Source organism: Cygnus olor, chromosome 11 (genome assembly GCF_009769625.2).
Source record: "Cygnus olor isolate bCygOlo1 chromosome 11, bCygOlo1.pri.v2, whole genome shotgun sequence".
NCBI classification, from domain to species: Eukaryota; Metazoa; Chordata; class Aves; order Anseriformes; family Anatidae; genus Cygnus; species Cygnus olor.
The window spans coordinates 22,114,668-22,130,925 of NC_049179.1; the positions used below are offsets into that span (position 1 = coordinate 22,114,668).

Consider the following 16,258-nt stretch of genomic DNA (forward strand, 5'->3'; position numbering starts at 1 on the left):
CCCCTCTGATCATCCTCGTGGCCCTCCTCTGGACCCATTCTAATAGGCCTATGTCTTTCTTAGGCTGGGGACCCCATAGCTAAACACGAGGTCTCACAAGAGCGGAGCAGAGGGTGAAAATCACTTTCCTCAACCTGCTAGCTACACTTCTTTTGATGCAGCCCAGGATACAGTTGGCTTTCTGGGCTGCAAGTGCACATTGCCAGCTTGTGTTTAGTCTCTCATCAACCAACACCCCAAGTCCTTCTCCTCAGGGCTGCTCTCAATCTGTTCTCCACCCAGCCTACATTTGTGCTTGGGATTGCCCCGACTCAGGTGTAGGACCTTGCACTTGGCCTTGTTGAATTGCATCAGGTTCACATGAGCCCACTTCTCCAGTTTGTCCAGGCCGCTCTGGAAGGCATCCCTTCCCTCCAGTGTGTCGACTGCACCACTCAGCTTGGTGTCATCTGCAAACTTGCTGAGTACACTCGATCTCACTGTCCATGTTGCCGACAAAGATGTTAAAGAGCACCTGTCCCGGTACCAACCCCTGAGGGACACTGCTCATCACTGGTTTCCGCTTGGACATCAAGTCATTGAACGCAATTATTTGAGTGCAACCACCCAGCCAATTCCTTACCCACCAAGTGGTCCATCCATCATGTCAACGTCTTTCCAATTTAGAGACAAGAATGTCATGCAGGACAGTATCAAATGCTTTGCACAAGTCCAGGTAGATGACATCAGTTGCTCTTCCGTTATCCATGATGATAATACACCATTCTGTGCAAGGTTAGGTTATTAATTCAGGCAACACATAGCTCTGCCAGTACAGTTGTGTCCTAACTTTCATTTTTGTTTCTGGCCTTGTTTCTGTTCTCTGTGCAAAATCCTGAGCACTTCTCAAGAAAACCTGCATTCTGCAGAAGTCCTTTTCGCATGAGGATATTTAGTCTCACTTTCATCTAGCTTCTGGAGACAACTGTGTCAAAGTAGACCACAGTCCAGACTTTGACCGAGAGAGACTCTCCACATGAAAAGTGAGGAAGATCAGTTAGAGCAGCAGTCCTGAGTCCACTAACTGGTTTTGTACAGGATAGCACCAGGGTTATGCTTTTCCTCATTTCCACACCACAGTGATCTTTTGCTTTTTGTACTTGGACTGGAGTACGCTCCTGAAATTACTAATCCTGGCTCTCCCTGTCTTTTAGGAACTCCGTTTCATTTTACTTTGCCAAAGGAGGGTGATATCATTCAGCCCTTGACCAGCATAACACCACCTCTTACTGGCCAGCTTAAAATGGGACCTAGAAGACACAGCACACCAATTGGTGAGTTTGACCTGAATGGTTCTCTTCAGTTTGGAACTTTTTATTCTAGATGCAGGATCATAGGATAACTCAAACCTGTCTTGGCAAAAAACATTGCTGCTGTATGAGGAGGGCTCATCCCTCTTTGTTCTTTCCTCGGTCTCTAATGAAGATGTTTGCTACCTGAGTATGGGGTTGTACGGAACACATCTTCCTTCACTGTATTCCCATATATAACTCCATTAAAGAATGCAAAAGACCCCTTTGAGTAGTGAAAGCACTTAAACTAAAAGAAGGTTGTTCCCAATATTCATCTTTTTGCAAGACTTTCTCTGCTGGGTTCACAAAATAACAGCTTGGATGTGTTGGAGAAAAGGAAGCGTATATTTCTGGTAAATAGTAAATCATTCTGCTCTCATCACAAGCTACGGATGATACTTATGCTAAAAAACTTTGATGCTTTCAGAACTCTAGGATGACCAGATAGGAATTTCCACTACTGCACTATCACTAATAATGCATGCAGTGAAGCATTTTCAAAACCAAACCAGGCCCTGAACCACAGCAGTGGGAACCACAATGGCTACTTCCATTTTTACTTCTTTGTTTTCCTATTTTCAGTGGCTGATAGTTGTCCAGACAGCACTATAGCAACTAGTGATGTTACAGCTGAGGGTACAATGGGTACCAACAATGTCACCATGGAAAGTGCAGTGGTATCAGCAGATGTGTCAGAAGTGTGTGAGAAAGGAGATTCTCGTGTAGTTCCTGAAGCTGATGCAAAACTCTCTCTGCAAATGAACCTTGTTACCCCTGTGAATGATGGGAGTGAGGAATCCCTGCGGTTCTGCTTGGAAAGTAAGAGACTGAAACCTCGGAACATACAGGTTGTACTAGACCTCAACCCTGACTTAGAACCTTGCCATGGCATTCCGTGAGACGGTCTCTGAAATCTTGTAGATTTTCTTTTTGGGCAGTGAGAAGAGAGGCCTCTGTTGTGAGGGAAACGATATTTCCAGCAGACTGAAAATTGTGATGTACATTTGCAATGTCCCTGGACAGAAAAAGAGTTTGATTATGTTAAGGAGGGAAAAGATACTGAAAGTATGATCTGAATGAGCAAGTTTGATAGCATTTTAATCAGAACAGCGACATTCAGTCTAACAGCCTAAAACTTGCATATGTATGCAGGCTCAGGCCTGTGGTGATAAGTTGGGTGGGGAGGCCTGGGGACCCTTTGTCTGACATTATTCAACCTCTCAGCTCACTGGGTGTGGGGTGCTAGGAAGGATAGGAGAGACTGTGACACTGAAATCGTCCTTCCCTCCCCTCTTGTTTCAGAGCCTACAGCCAGTGACAGGAAAAATGGATCTGCTGCTGCTGCCAGGTAACTGGGCTTGTTGCTGTGCAGAGTCAACACAGAGGTCTGGTTAGATCCTTTTTCTGCTCATTACCAGTGGAAGGGGGAATAAAAGTTAAAATGAGACATAGAAGCAGGGAGCTCTTTTAAAGGCAGCAACAGCATTAACTCTTTGTTCTTGCATCAGGTTTTAAGTGAGTAGACATGGATACAAGGTGGGTCCAAAACAGCAGGTTTCCCGCCTGCTGTTCTGCTGTAGGCTTTGTGCTTTCCTACTAACATCAGCGTTTTACCTCCTTCTGATTATAGTCAGAGCAGAAATTCATGTCTTGTGCAGTCCAGAATGCAGGTCTGCACTATCAACCTCTGAAATTTCAAATGTGGTTTTCTTTGTTATTGTGCAATTTTCTGCAAATAATCTCAGCTCTGAGGAGTTCTGAAAGAAAATTCTGTTTGACATGAGGCTGATAGAAACATAACAAAGGTGCTGATGGATTGAGATGACAGTTTAATGCGCTGACCAAAATGTAAGTTACTTCCTTGATCTTTTCATCTGTATGTACCTATCTTATCACATATGTAGGAAAAAAAAGTTTTGGAAACAGGCTTGTTATCATGTACTGTATTTCCACAGCACCTAGTGTTGCTTGATTGTATCTTTTAGACTGTACGATTTGTAAGTACTAATAAGAATCTGAGTCAGAAGACACTATCTATAGTGGTCTGAGTGAAGTATAATGGTTTGAAGCAGTGAGAAAACTTTGAAATAAACTCAGTACCTCTTGTCACAGAATTAGATGCTGGATGGTAATTATGCCTCAGTGCTGAGGATGAATGGCAGTCAGTCCTCACTGACTGAGGTTGGGTTGCCTTTGTAGGTGCAGATTGAACTTGATCTCTCAGAGTCTGCTTTACAAGTCTTTCCTCATAATTTTGCTCTGTCATGAAGATTTTAAATACGCCATAAATGATCTAATGGTGTTCCCCAGCGGCTGCAAGAGGTAGCGATGGTGAAACTCCTGATGGTGCTGCAGTTTTTTACCCTAAGTTTTCTGGAATTGCTAGATTGCTCTTGGCTGTGAGAGTGTCTGCAGACATAATAGAAGTGCTTATATAATTGCAGGTCGTTTTTTGATCTTTGAGTGTCTGACCATCTCACTCGTTCTCTGGTTGCATAGGTCAGCAAACTCGATTTTAATGCCAGTAGTTGTTTTCCCAGGGGGGTAGAAAGCTCTCTCGTTATGCTGTATTTTTGCAATCCCTAATGCTTTTTTTTTTTAAATCTGCATTGCTAGCTCCCAGAAAGCATCATCTGTGTTCAGTCGTGTCTGTGAAGTTCGGCGAGAGGATGAGGCCAGAGGCCATGACCTTTCAGCTTCTCCATTTAGGTAACTACTTAAAGTCTTTGACTGCCAGTCCTGGTTAGATTTTGGATTTACACACATTTGCATTTTTAACATTAAAGAATTAAAGAAACTACACTGAGTCATTGTCTTTGGGTGACTTAAAAGGTTGGACACAATGAAATGAATATATTAAGTACTGTATGTCCATATCTCACATGGTAATCACAGAATGGTTGAGGTTGGAAGGGAACCCTGAAGAGTACTAGGTGTCCAACCCCATACCAAGCAGGGACACCTAGAGCACGTTGCACAGGATGACATCCAGGCGGGTTTTGAAATTCTGTCTTTTGATGGGGGCAGTGAAGTTTTGACCTATGAAGAAAAAGTAATTTATATTGCAAGAGTATTGAATGGTTGTACTATAGACTGCGATGACCAGGAACTTCCAGTGCTGGGCAGTGTACAGACAGAATGGAAGACAGTGACTCCTCAAAGTCTCTCAGGTATGAGGGAGGATAAATGTGTATTTCTAGTAAGATTCAGTATACAGTCCCATATAATACCTGATAAGGTTATTGACAGGGAAGAGAAATCTTAGTGAAAGTGTTAGACAGCATTTGTGTTTATGCTTCTGTCTCTTCTTGCTAGGTGTGATTACCTCTTTCAGGTCAATGGAGTGCTGAAGCAGACTGTAGGAACTTCAAGATGGCATGACTTCGAGAAGCATTTTGCATAGGTGGTGCTTGTTGTTTGGAGCATACATTGCTTTATTAGTGTTTGCAAAAGCTCCTAGTTTTCTATAGGTATCAGCAATTCTTCCTGCCACCACATGGATCACTTGAGAGATGTTGAGAAATGTTTTACAATTTGAAAACACACCGAGTTCTTTGCAACCTTAAGAAGCAATTGATTAACTGCATTGCTATTTTTTGAATAGTGCTTTCACCTGAGTAGCAGAATATTGGCCTTCCTGCTTTTTTAATCAATAATTTTGACCTATATATAACTGGTTTGCAGGGGGAATCTATTCAGTTTTCCTGGCACAGAAGAAGATGATGAATTATGTAAAAATCCCAGTGGTCAGCAGTGCCGGCAACACAGAGCAGATGACAGTGGTAGACAGCTCCTGATTCCTCAGAGGATGCAGCAGGGCTGCCATCAACAACCTTCTTGTGCAGAGGAGAGGGAGTCTATGGAGACTGGTACTGTAAGCACTCAGATGGAAGAAGGGACAAGAATACAGAAGAAACCAAGTAAAGCTGTTGCAATTAATGAAAGCCAAGAGAAGCAGGCAAATACTAATAATAAAGGGATTCAAACTACAGCAGACTGTCATTTTACCCCAACGACTGTTACAGTAGCAACACAAACAGCAGAAGCAATCTGTAGGCGAGTGGATGTGGGAACCAGTATGTCTGGGCAAAGACCTGGTCGACAAGATGCAAACATCCAAACTGAGGAGAGTGGGGAAAAGCTTGTGAATGCATCTGGAGAAGACACAGACTCTCTGCACAGTCAGGTGGGATGAAGGCTGCGTGTATTTAATTTTACTGCTTTAGAACAGCGAAGTATCCCTTCAGCCAATAAATTCACTAACAATAATTTCTCTGTCAAAAAAAGCCAAGAGACCTCTTCAAAATGTAAATGTCATAAGCTTTCCTTTATCAACTGTAGACAGCTGCTAAGGTACTGCAGTACTCAGTGGACAGAGTAAGTTTGGGAAGTAAATGTCCTGATGCTTTCTGAGAAAATATGGCAAGTGATTTTGTGTCTGTCTGTGTGTGTCCAGACGTAGTTAATTCTATTAAAAAAAAATATTTTTTTGGATGGAGGAGGAAGTTGTATGAAATCTGGAAGGAATGCTTGGATGCCTCCTATTTGCACCAGTGAACTGGCAGCTTATTCTGCTGCTCCATCCAGTGACAATGGATAAACGCATCAGGGGAGAGCTCCTCTAGTTAAACATTCTAACAAGATGAATTAACTTTGAACTAGTATTTCAGAAAGTTTGCTGCAGACTCAAGAAAAATCACTGCTTTGAAGTTACAGCTTGCATATTTCTTCTGAATATAAAGACTAGAATAATGATCTTTTCTAGACTTGAAATAAGAACTGTGCCTCCTCTGGGAAATAGGAGGTTAGAGGGCCATAAATACAGTGTGTAATAGTTATGTGATCTGAGAGCCCACTGAATGAATATCAGAAGCTATACTAAGCCAGTTTGGCGTTTCCTCTTTGGACTGCTGTGATTTCCCTTCCTCTGCCCCTCAACAAGTGAGCAAAATGTGTTCAATTTTCCCTTGTTCAGGGTCTTTCATGTTGTTGCATCTAATTTGCAGCAAGATACTGAAAGGTTCCCTGCCACAGTACTCAAATGTGATTAGAAAAAACTGTACTGCAGAGATGGCTGTACACAGAAATTATTTGCTTCTGGTTGTGGTTTGTTTTCATTTTAATTTGTCTTGTTTATACAGGGAGAGGAGGAATTTAACCTTCTTCACCCACCCAGAGGCCAGGTTCAGCGTCGCCACATGCGAACTGTTCGAGAGGTGCGCACTGTTGTTACCCGTGTTATAACAGATGTTTACTACATAAATGGTGCAGAGGTGGAACGAAAGGTAGTTGAGGTAAGTTCCTGTTTTCAGGGCTAAATGTACTAATATGTTGGCTGAAAAAATAAATTGTGTCGTGGCTGCAGAAAACAAGAGTTGAGTGAGTAAACCAGTGTGCTGTGATGACAAGTTTTTTTTTCCAATGAGTGAACATGTAGACCATTTAGTGCACATTGAAAGCTGTGTGTTTGTTGCTGGTGTATTTCATTCCTGTTACTGCGTTCTGAAGACACGCTTCTTTGGGAAACAAAAATGGACAAAAGACTTTATAATATGCTTCTCACTATTGTAAAATTATTGGGGTTTTGACAAAGCAGAGATTTCAGAATGGGCAGAAATTCTATTAGTCAGCAAAAATCATTTCTGCCTGTAAAATTGAACTATGTAAGACTGTTCAGCCTGTTTTGCAGTTCAGCGTTATCTTTCACCTGTGGTCCACGGGGTTTTGAGTCCTGTCGACCAGATTCTGTAAGAGATCTCCAAAAAGCATCTTGAAATCAAAAAAATAAACAAGCCTATTTTTACTATGCTTGTATTGCTGTACAATCCATTCCTTTATTGGAAAATATTTAGGGAAACTCAAAGAATAGTCAACAAATGCTGATATGATATACACGGTAAACATATCAGCCTGCTAGCAGTAACACATTGCTATTCTGCTATACAGGTAAATAACATAAGTGTCTTGTGCTAACTGTGTTGTTATAATGAGTAATGGCACAAAGGGATAAATTAGTTCAGTTACTTGTGCTCTCACACCTGACACTACACACAAAATTGCTTATTGTAATATTAAAATAGAGAATTAGATTTTCTTAAATGTGTTTTCATAGGCTATGTAATCGTAATCATATAACCATTTCCAATTTATCTACCAGCATTTGATACCAGTATTGTGTTGACAAACATTTATATATCCATAAAACTTGAATTGCTCCAAATGACCAGCCATCTGATTTTGATCTTGTATTATTAGTAACCAAAGGCTGATAGTGTCTCATGTAGTTGTTGCACTCTTACACTCTAAAAGGGTGGAAATCATTCAAAGCCAGGCTGATTTCTGGCTTTGAAATCAAAGCCATCCAAGCTCTGTCTTGGTGACTGATTTGTTAATGTGACTTCTTCGTATGGAGCACAGGTACAGGCCTATAGGGAGAGAGCTGCTGTCTACCATTGATTAGTCCAGACTCAATCTGCGTAGCTGTCTTCAATTTCATGAATGTGTTCTCAACTTGTTTGTGTCTGGTGTTTCTACAATGTAGCTTCCATCCAGCAAGTTCATCACCTTTGAAGTGGCCTCTTTTTTCTTCTAAGGAAACTGAGGAGCCTGTAGTGGAGTGCCAGGAGTGTGAGACTGACACATCCTCCTCTAGAACAGCAGTGGGCTCATCACTGACCTCAGGGGACCTTGGTGATGTCAGCTCCTTCTCATCTAAGGCCTCAAGCCTCCACCGCACATCCAGTGGAGCAAGCAGTGGTCACTCCGCAACACACAGCAGCAGCTCAGCACGAGGAACTGGAGCTGTCAAAGGGAAAATGTGTGGTGCAGAAACTGGAGAGTTTGTTTTACCCATTGGCAGAGGCATCTTAGGAAAACTAAGGTACATGCAGAGCCTCGAGAATGGAAGAGAAGGTATTTTGCAGAAGTCAACAGCTAGCTTGGGTGAAATGTGAAGCAAGGTAGGCCCCAAACCAAGAATTTTCAGGGAAGGATCTGTCTTGATGAACAGAAATAAGGAACAGTCTTTGCTTTCCCATCTTTTCTTCCTGAAGGAGTAATGGTTGTTTCCTTGTGATGCATAGCTTTGCTTTAGCTCTTAGCAATTTAGGAAGGATGAGGCAAAGTTCTTGTCCAGTTGTCAGATCACAGGGAAAATGGAGTGATATAGTGAGGTGATAACTCTTTTCAGAATGGTTAACTGAACTCATGAATTCTCTAGCCCTAGGAAAGGAGCTGGTCAGCCAGCATCTCCTCTCAGAGTTAGCCAGACAGGAGCACTTCTGTGTGAGGAAGAGGAGGACTCTGTGCTTGGTACTCGTCAGGGTGGCAGAGCACCTGTTACACCTCGTGGGCGAGGAAGAAGAGGCCGCCCACCATCTCGAACAACTGCAACAAGGTACCCTGGAAAAAGGCATCTGTAATTTTAATATTGTCAAGGAAGAGAAGGGGGGCCTCCTGTATTAGTGTGACAGAGAAAACGGAGAGTTAAGTATTTCAGGAGCTAGTTTTTGGTGATAGCATGTAGCAGCAGCAAGAATCTGTCTTAAGTATCCTTTGTTTAGTAACTGTTTTTCCTGATCCTTCTGGGTCTGCTTTTGTCTTTTCTACAGAGATTTAGCTGGAATTCCAGGTGTAGAGGATCTCTCAACTACAGCATCACCTGAGGAGAAATCATTTGTTCGTGCAGTTCGCCAGCCAGATGGAGGGGAGAAATCTGACACTTCTGGCTTCTGTGCCTTACGTCGAAGTGACTCTCCAGAAATCCCATTGCAAGTGGTGACTGGTCCGTCAGACTGTGCAGACTCATCCTCTGGGAGCAGCTTTGTGGGCCTCAGGGTTGTAGCAAAGTGGTCTTCAAATGGGTACTTCTATTCCGGAATGATAACCCAAGATGTTGGCGCAGGGAAGTACAAGCTGCTTTTTGATGATGGGTATGAATGTGATGTGCTAGGAAAAGATATTTTACTGTGTGACCCTATCCCACTGGAAACTGAGGTGACTGCACTCTCAGAGGATGAGTACTTCAGTGCAGGTAAGAGCAGTGCTTGAGGTTAGTTCTTGGGTTCTCTTGAACTGTTGAATCCAATGGAAGATGGGTGTTTGTTCAGGAGGATGGGAAGCCTAGGTGCAGTTAACAGGTGTCATTTGCTGTCTTATCAGGCGTAGTGAAAGGACACCGGAAAGAGTCTGGAGAGCTATATTATTGCATTGAAAAGGAAGGCCAGAGGAAGTGGTACAAACGAATGGCTGTTATCCTGTCTTTGGAACAAGGAAATAAGCTCCGGGAGCAGTTTGGGCTAGGCCCTTACGAACCTGTCACCCCACTGACGAAGGCAGCTGACATCAGTCTTGGTAAGGGGAGGTGCTGTTGAGCTGCTGACTCTATGTAGTTTGAAGTGCTCCTGTTTTTCTTCCGGAGCTATGCTGTTACACATCTTGTGCCTTTGAGATGTTCCTGTTTCCTGATCCCAATTACCTATGTTTTAGATTTTTCCGGATATTCAAAAATGTTCTCAGAGTTCATAGAATATCCCAAGTTGGAAGGGACCCACAAGGATCATCGAGTCCAACTCCTGGGTCCCCAAAGGACCATGCAAAAAATCAAACCATGTGCCTGAGAGCGTTGTCCAAACGCTTGTTGAACGCCAATAGGCTCAGTGCTGTGACCACTTCCCTGGGGAGCCTGTTCCACTGCTAGACCACCCTCTCAGTGAAGAACTTTTTTGTGATAACCAGCCTGAACTGCCCGTTGCAGCTTCAAGCCATTTCCTCGGGTCCTTTTGCTGGTCACCAGAGAGAAATCAGTGCCTTCCCCTCTGTTCCTCCTCGTGAGGAAGCTGTAAACCATAATGAGGTCTCCCCTCAGTATTGTTTTCTTCATGCTGAGCAAGCCAAGTAACTTCAGCCGCTCCTCACATGTTCATGGAGTTCATTGACGACTACCTACAAATTGCGCTGAGCCAGCTCAAGATCTATCTAACCCTGTAACCCTGTGTACAGCCTCAAACAGCAGCTTTTTTATGTATCTTAGGGGAGATCACGCAGGGAAAGCAAGTTTGGATTTGATCTTTGGTCTAATACAGCCAGTATTTCAGTAGTCAAGTCTGTTGAATCTTTTGGATCAGAGGCTGCTTCTGGACCATTGTTTTTATCAGTTAGCAGCAGACCTGAATTTTGTCTGACGCATTAAAACAGAGTTGTAGTGGCACAGTCGGTGTGGCTCATTGTAGTCAGCTTTAGTTTGGAAAAGCATTAAGTAATTTTGTATCATCAGTAGACTTTATCTCACAATTCACTCTCCTTTCCAAATATCTTATTAACATGTTGAGCAGTATATGCCCGAACACAAATACTTGAACTGCTATATAAGTAACTTTGTTCCATGTATTCTTGCCCAGTGATCATCCTTTGTGATGACCAGTTATTAATACATGAGAGGACATTGCTCCTGTTTGCTTTAGTAACTTAAGTTATAGAGAAGCTTTTGGTAAGATCATTTATATATATATATATATATATATATATATATGTATATATGTATATACACACACACACACACACACATTTTATTTAAAAACAACAACTCTTCAGTCACTCATGCAGCTCAATCATCATCCATATTCTCATTGATTCTTTCAAAGAATGCTAATGTATTCAATATGATAAATACAAATAAGTTTTTGTTTCCCACCAGGTCACTTCTTCATGAATCTACCAGATCGTTGTTATCGTTTCAGTGAATTTGCTGGTACAAAAAAAAAAAAACACAAAGCTACCATTTTGTAGTTCTCTGGATTATGCTGGAGGTGTTAAGAAAATGTTTCATTTGTACTATAGTGTGTACCTTTTTATGGAGGTGATTTTTAGGCAACAGATTACATGCAGCTGTTTGTAATTTAGCAATTCCAGACTTGAATTCCTCGATACGACTTGCTAAGCACTGGATTACCTTATTAATTCATCCTTCTTCCATTATCCCTAAGTTCCTCTCTATCACACATGCAAATAACTTATTCAGCTTTCCTGTGACAGCATGTTTGTTGAATATTATTTCTTGCCATTTTCCTTTCGATCCCTTCAGTCTCTTAACACCTGTCCTATGGCATGTGGGCGAGCCTGTGACTGAGCCTGGCCAAGGTTTTGGAGAGCCTGATGCCCATTACTTCTTTGCAGCTTGCATTTTGTTACAGCAGTACTTAGTTTTACAATTGTAGCCTTTCCTGTTGTGAATCAAGCGTTCGTGATTGTCGATCTTAGTGTTTTGTTGTCTATTGATCTGAAACAGAGCAAGCCCATTCCTCTGGCTATGGCCAGAGGACATATGTCTAACGGACAAAATCTTTAATGTAAAAAAAGGTGTTTTAAAACTGAAGGCAAGTGACCAGGTGGGTACAGATACGAAACTGAGCACAAAACAAAATCTGACATGTTACTTTGGTCTATACTCTATAATGAGATCTTTGAGACCCTTTTCCTGTTTTTATCTCTTGCTCAGAAACCTAGTGGTATTGACAGGCTTGTGGAGAGCAACCTGCTTCCAGGGTAGTGGTGCTTACTGTACTCAGTTACACTTGGTAGGTGAGGTGGCTGCTGTCATATAAACTGTTCAGCTATGCTGGGTGGAAAAGAGACTGGAAGAGTACTGGGCTTGAGAAAAGAGACATGCAAGCGAGAATGTTTTTTTTGTTTGTTTTTGTTTTTTTCCTCTCTGCTGTTTTGCTCTGTCTCAGGGTGGTAGTATGTACCTGCTAGATACTGTTGAGTGTAGCCATCTCTGGACAAATAGGTGGGGGTAGGTGACAGCAGGAGTTCAAGAAGCGTTTGGACAATGCTCTCAGATGCATGCTCTGATTTTTTTTTTTTTTTTAATTATTATTATTTTTGGGTGGTCTTTTGGGGACCCAGGAGTTGGACTCAGTGATCTTTGTGGGTCCCTTCCAACTCAGATATTCTATAAAAATCAGTTGTTACAATCTCTGCATACTATATTACAGATAATCTTGTGGAGGGGAAACGGAAGCGACGTAGTAACCTTGGCTCTCCCAGCACTTCCAGCAGTAGCACAACTCCCACTCGTAAAGGGCTGGAGAGTCCACGCATCCCACCAGGTGTGCTGTCTGGTAAGAGGAAGCTTGTTGCTTCTGAAGAAGAGAGATCCCCAGCTAAACGTGGCCGCAAGTCAGCAACAATAAAGCCTGGTGAGAACGTTGTTTTCTGTTCTTAAACTTTATCAGCCTTTTTTTTTTTTCCTCCTTGATATTTCTGTAATTGGTCTTTCCACTTCACACAAGCATCTTACTTTTTGCTTATTTGCCCTGTAGGATTTGAGATAGATTATCCCTGGATGCATTCAGTAGCCAGAGATATTTTTAGCATAGTCTGAGTATTTATCTGCCATGTTTTCAGTTCTGCCTTTTAGAAGTGTTCTTTACAGCATGTTGTTCTGACCTTAATGCCTCTCTTCTTTCTTACCTGTTTAGTCAGTCCTGATATGCCTTCACAGTTAATGCTATGAAGGGTCCCTTTGTTTCAGGATATTGACAAACTGCCAAACATTGTTCTATTAGTCACTAGGGTTTTGATTTGAAGATTCTTTGCAGCCATACAAGTAAAAGATGCCAACCTATCCTAGCTTAATCATAACGAAGTCCTGCATCCCTTTCTTCTCCAGTAAAACAACAGAAATTGAACACATCCCAAATCATTCCGCAGGTCTTTGTGTTGAACCTGACTTGTGAGACTCATGGTGCTTCCATCTCCCCACAGGGGCTGTGAGGGCAGGAGAGTTTGTGAGCACCTGTGAAGGTGTAGACACTGTAGATCCCCCAGTTTTGGAGGACCATCATGGACCATTGCCCCACAATAAGACACTCTTTTTGGGTTATGCCTTTCTTCTCACCATGGCAACACCCAGTGACAAATTGGTCAATCGCCAGAAGACATCAGATGGTCCTGCAGGGAGTAGTGAAGAAGAAGAAGGTGAGGCGAACCTTACCCATTACATTTCCAAGTGGAATGCTGTTGCTGTAGGAAAAGGGCTGGATTTTGTCTGATCAGGCATTGGTGTGAGTGTTTTTCCCTTTTGCTTGTTAATCCTTTGCAGAAGGGAGCTAACTGTCATTCTCTAAGAGAATTTACAACCTGAAATGTAGCAAACATCAGTGGTGATTATAAGACTGTTCAGCAAATTAAGAAAGGTATGACAGAAAGATCAGCAGACTGAATATATCACTAGTGTAATATAAGAAGGAAGGTTTTAAGAAAAGGGATAGTGCTGAGAAACATAGGACTTGAAAGCATGAATGGATTGCTGCAGTTTGCCTTCGCTAAAGTCATGTTTCATGCAGTGAACTGCGGCATGAAGAAAGCCACCAAGTGCTCACTTGGCTAATTAGGCCATCGTTGCGCTTCCTTTCCTGCTGTCCTTTTTTTGGACTCCTCTGAGGATTTTTGTAGATGTACTTGGGAGAAAGGGGAAGGGATCCCTGATTAGAATGGGTGAGAGTTGTGAAGACTGAGAAGGGTATGGACACGGACAGGTTATAGCCAAAAATTTAACCTTCTATTTCTGTTCTAGAATTTTTAGATATGACTCCATACAACAAACATTATATAGCACAACAGCTGCGAGCAGGAGCTGGCTATATCTTGGAAGACTTTAATGAAACCCAGGTAAGGACTTGTGTATTAGTTTAGGATGATAGTCACAGAGTAATTGAGATAGGAAGGAATTTCTATAGATTGTCTAGTCCACTCCCCCTGCTCAAAACAGGATCAACTTGAGTAAGTTGCTCAGGACCTTGTCCAGTTGGTTTTTGAGTATCCCTGAAGGTGGAGACTCCACAGCCTGACAGGGCAACTTATTGTAGTGTTTAACCACCCCCAATTAAAGAAAAAAAATCCTGTATTTAGGTTTGTATCTTCTTGTCCTTTTAGTGGATACCACGAAGTATAGTTTGGCTCCATCTTCTGTACACCCTTCTGTCAGTTATTAATATGCTCTGGTAAGACCACCTAAGCCATCTCCTCTTGAGCCAAACACGCCCAGTTCTCTCAGCCTCTTCTTGTATATCAGATGCTCCAAATCTAGATCATCTTAATGGCTCTTGGCTGGGTCTGCTCAAGGTTGTCCATGTCTTTCTTGTACTGTGGAACCTAGGACTGAATGCAGTTCTGCAGATGTGGTCTCACCAGTGCTGCATAGAGCAGCAGGATAACCAACCTTGACCTGCTTTAATGTTTTTCCTAACGCAGACAAGGATGCTGGTTGGCTTGCTGCAAAGACACTCTGCTGGCTCATATTCATCTTGTCTTCCAGCAGAACCCCAGGTCCTTTTCTGCAAAGCTACTTTTCACTTGGTCAGTCCCCAGCACGTACTAATGATGGAGTTACTCCTACCTGGGTGTGGTACTTAACATTTCCCTTTGTCAAATTTAATGAGATTCCTGTCAGGCCATTTTTCCAGCCTGTTGAGTCCCTCCTGAAGAGCAGCACCGTCTACAATGTTTTTCAGTAGAATGATGAAAAACTGAATTCTTTTAGGCAAGATAGATGGTGGGGAAGCTAAGCATCATTTACCCTTTTCCAGGCATACAAGTGTTTCTTGAGTGTCAGTGTTTGGCTTTGTAAAAGTAAGCTGAAGAGATGAACTGGATGTACAGGAAGGCTCCTATAGAGCCATCTCCCCTTTTTTCATCTTCCTCTCTTTTGGTACTTCTGTTGAATAGCAGGTAAATTTAACATGAGTAAATTAAGCACAGTTCTCATAGGAAAGAGTAACTTATACTTCTGATGTAATACAGTGCATTGTAATTTAATGGTAATAATTCTAGGGCATTCCCTGGGGGATTTGGGCAACTAGAGACAGTTCAGCATTTTTCAGTGTTGTCTCCGTGAGAAATGTTGCATAGTTTAAACAGGAGTCAAGTAAAATGGGATGTGCAGAATAGCTCCTGTTACAATACGGTATGGGAGACAGAGCAGTTGAAACTGAAAAGCAACGGATTTACAACTGGTAAACTACTTATATGATGAAAAACAATTTTGTCAGAATCTGACCAGGCCTCAAGAATCAGATGAAAGTATTCCCTCCCATCTGAAGAATGATTAGTTAGTCAACAGCTAGCTTATATATGAGAAGACTTTGAATCTCTAATTTCAAACAGATCTAGGAGTGCGCTTTTCTGAGTTGGCAACCTCAGTACTTGTGACAGGAAGTTACCTTCAAGATGCTTTAGGAATTTCCCAGACTTGCTTGTTGTGGTGGTATGATATACCCAGTTTATGTCTAGGAAATTGGAGTGTCCCATAAGGATGAGGGCAACTGATCCAGAAATTTCCCCAAATTGCCTATAGAGTAGTTCATCTGTGCCATTGTCCTGGGTAGGTGGTCGATAGTAGAAACCCACAATGGCATCCTTGCTATCTGTCTCCTTAATTCTCATTCAGAGGCTCTCTATGGCATCATCCCCAATGGCAATGGCCATATAGTCTCATCTCTCCCTTACATACAGCAGAACACCTCTACCTCGCCTGTCCTGCCTATCCTTCCTGAACTTCTGATAGCCCTCCATCCCAGCACTCCAGCTGTGGGTCTTGTCCTGCCAAATCTCACTAATACCAGATATATCACAGCTCTGGGAAAGGACAGAAGCTTCCAGCTTGTCCTGTTTGTTCTTCATACTGCTTGCGTTGGTATACAAGCATATCAGATGTGCTCCTGAACCCACAGTGCTCCCTAGAGCAGCACAGATGCTCCTGTTAGCCTTGCCACCATGAGACAGTGCTACACCATCCATTGGCTTAACTTCAGTGCTCCTAATGGTATCCCCCTCCTGCATTGATCCTAGTTCAAAGACCTCTCAATCAGTCTCACTAGGCTATGGGCCAAGAAACATTTCCCTCAACAAGACAGGTGGGTCCCACC

The 16,258-nt window shown here is 42.4% G+C and overlaps 1 protein-coding gene across 4 annotated transcripts in view; it reads left to right on the forward strand.

The window, feature by feature from the left end:
- The window catches only part of TP53BP1 (tumor protein p53 binding protein 1), a 49,163-nt gene that overhangs the window by 29,803 nt on the left and 3,102 nt on the right, over positions 1 to 16,258 (forward strand). For all 4 annotated transcript variants that reach the window (XM_040570201.1, XM_040570200.1, XM_040570199.1 and 1 more), the window contains 13 exons: positions 1,194 to 1,313; positions 1,914 to 2,150; positions 2,634 to 2,679; positions 3,948 to 4,040; positions 5,016 to 5,517; positions 6,473 to 6,625; positions 7,925 to 8,211; positions 8,551 to 8,727; positions 8,942 to 9,363; positions 9,492 to 9,683; positions 12,326 to 12,529; positions 13,098 to 13,310; positions 13,909 to 14,003. In XM_040570201.1, coding sequence (XP_040426135.1) covers positions 1,194 to 1,313; positions 1,914 to 2,150; positions 2,634 to 2,679; positions 3,948 to 4,040; positions 5,016 to 5,517; positions 6,473 to 6,625; positions 7,925 to 8,211; positions 8,551 to 8,727; positions 8,942 to 9,363; positions 9,492 to 9,683; positions 12,326 to 12,529; positions 13,098 to 13,310; positions 13,909 to 14,003 — 2,741 coding nt within the window. The remainder of the gene's footprint in view (positions 1 to 1,193; positions 1,314 to 1,913; positions 2,151 to 2,633; positions 2,680 to 3,947; positions 4,041 to 5,015; positions 5,518 to 6,472; positions 6,626 to 7,924; positions 8,212 to 8,550; positions 8,728 to 8,941; positions 9,364 to 9,491; positions 9,684 to 12,325; positions 12,530 to 13,097; positions 13,311 to 13,908; positions 14,004 to 16,258) is intronic.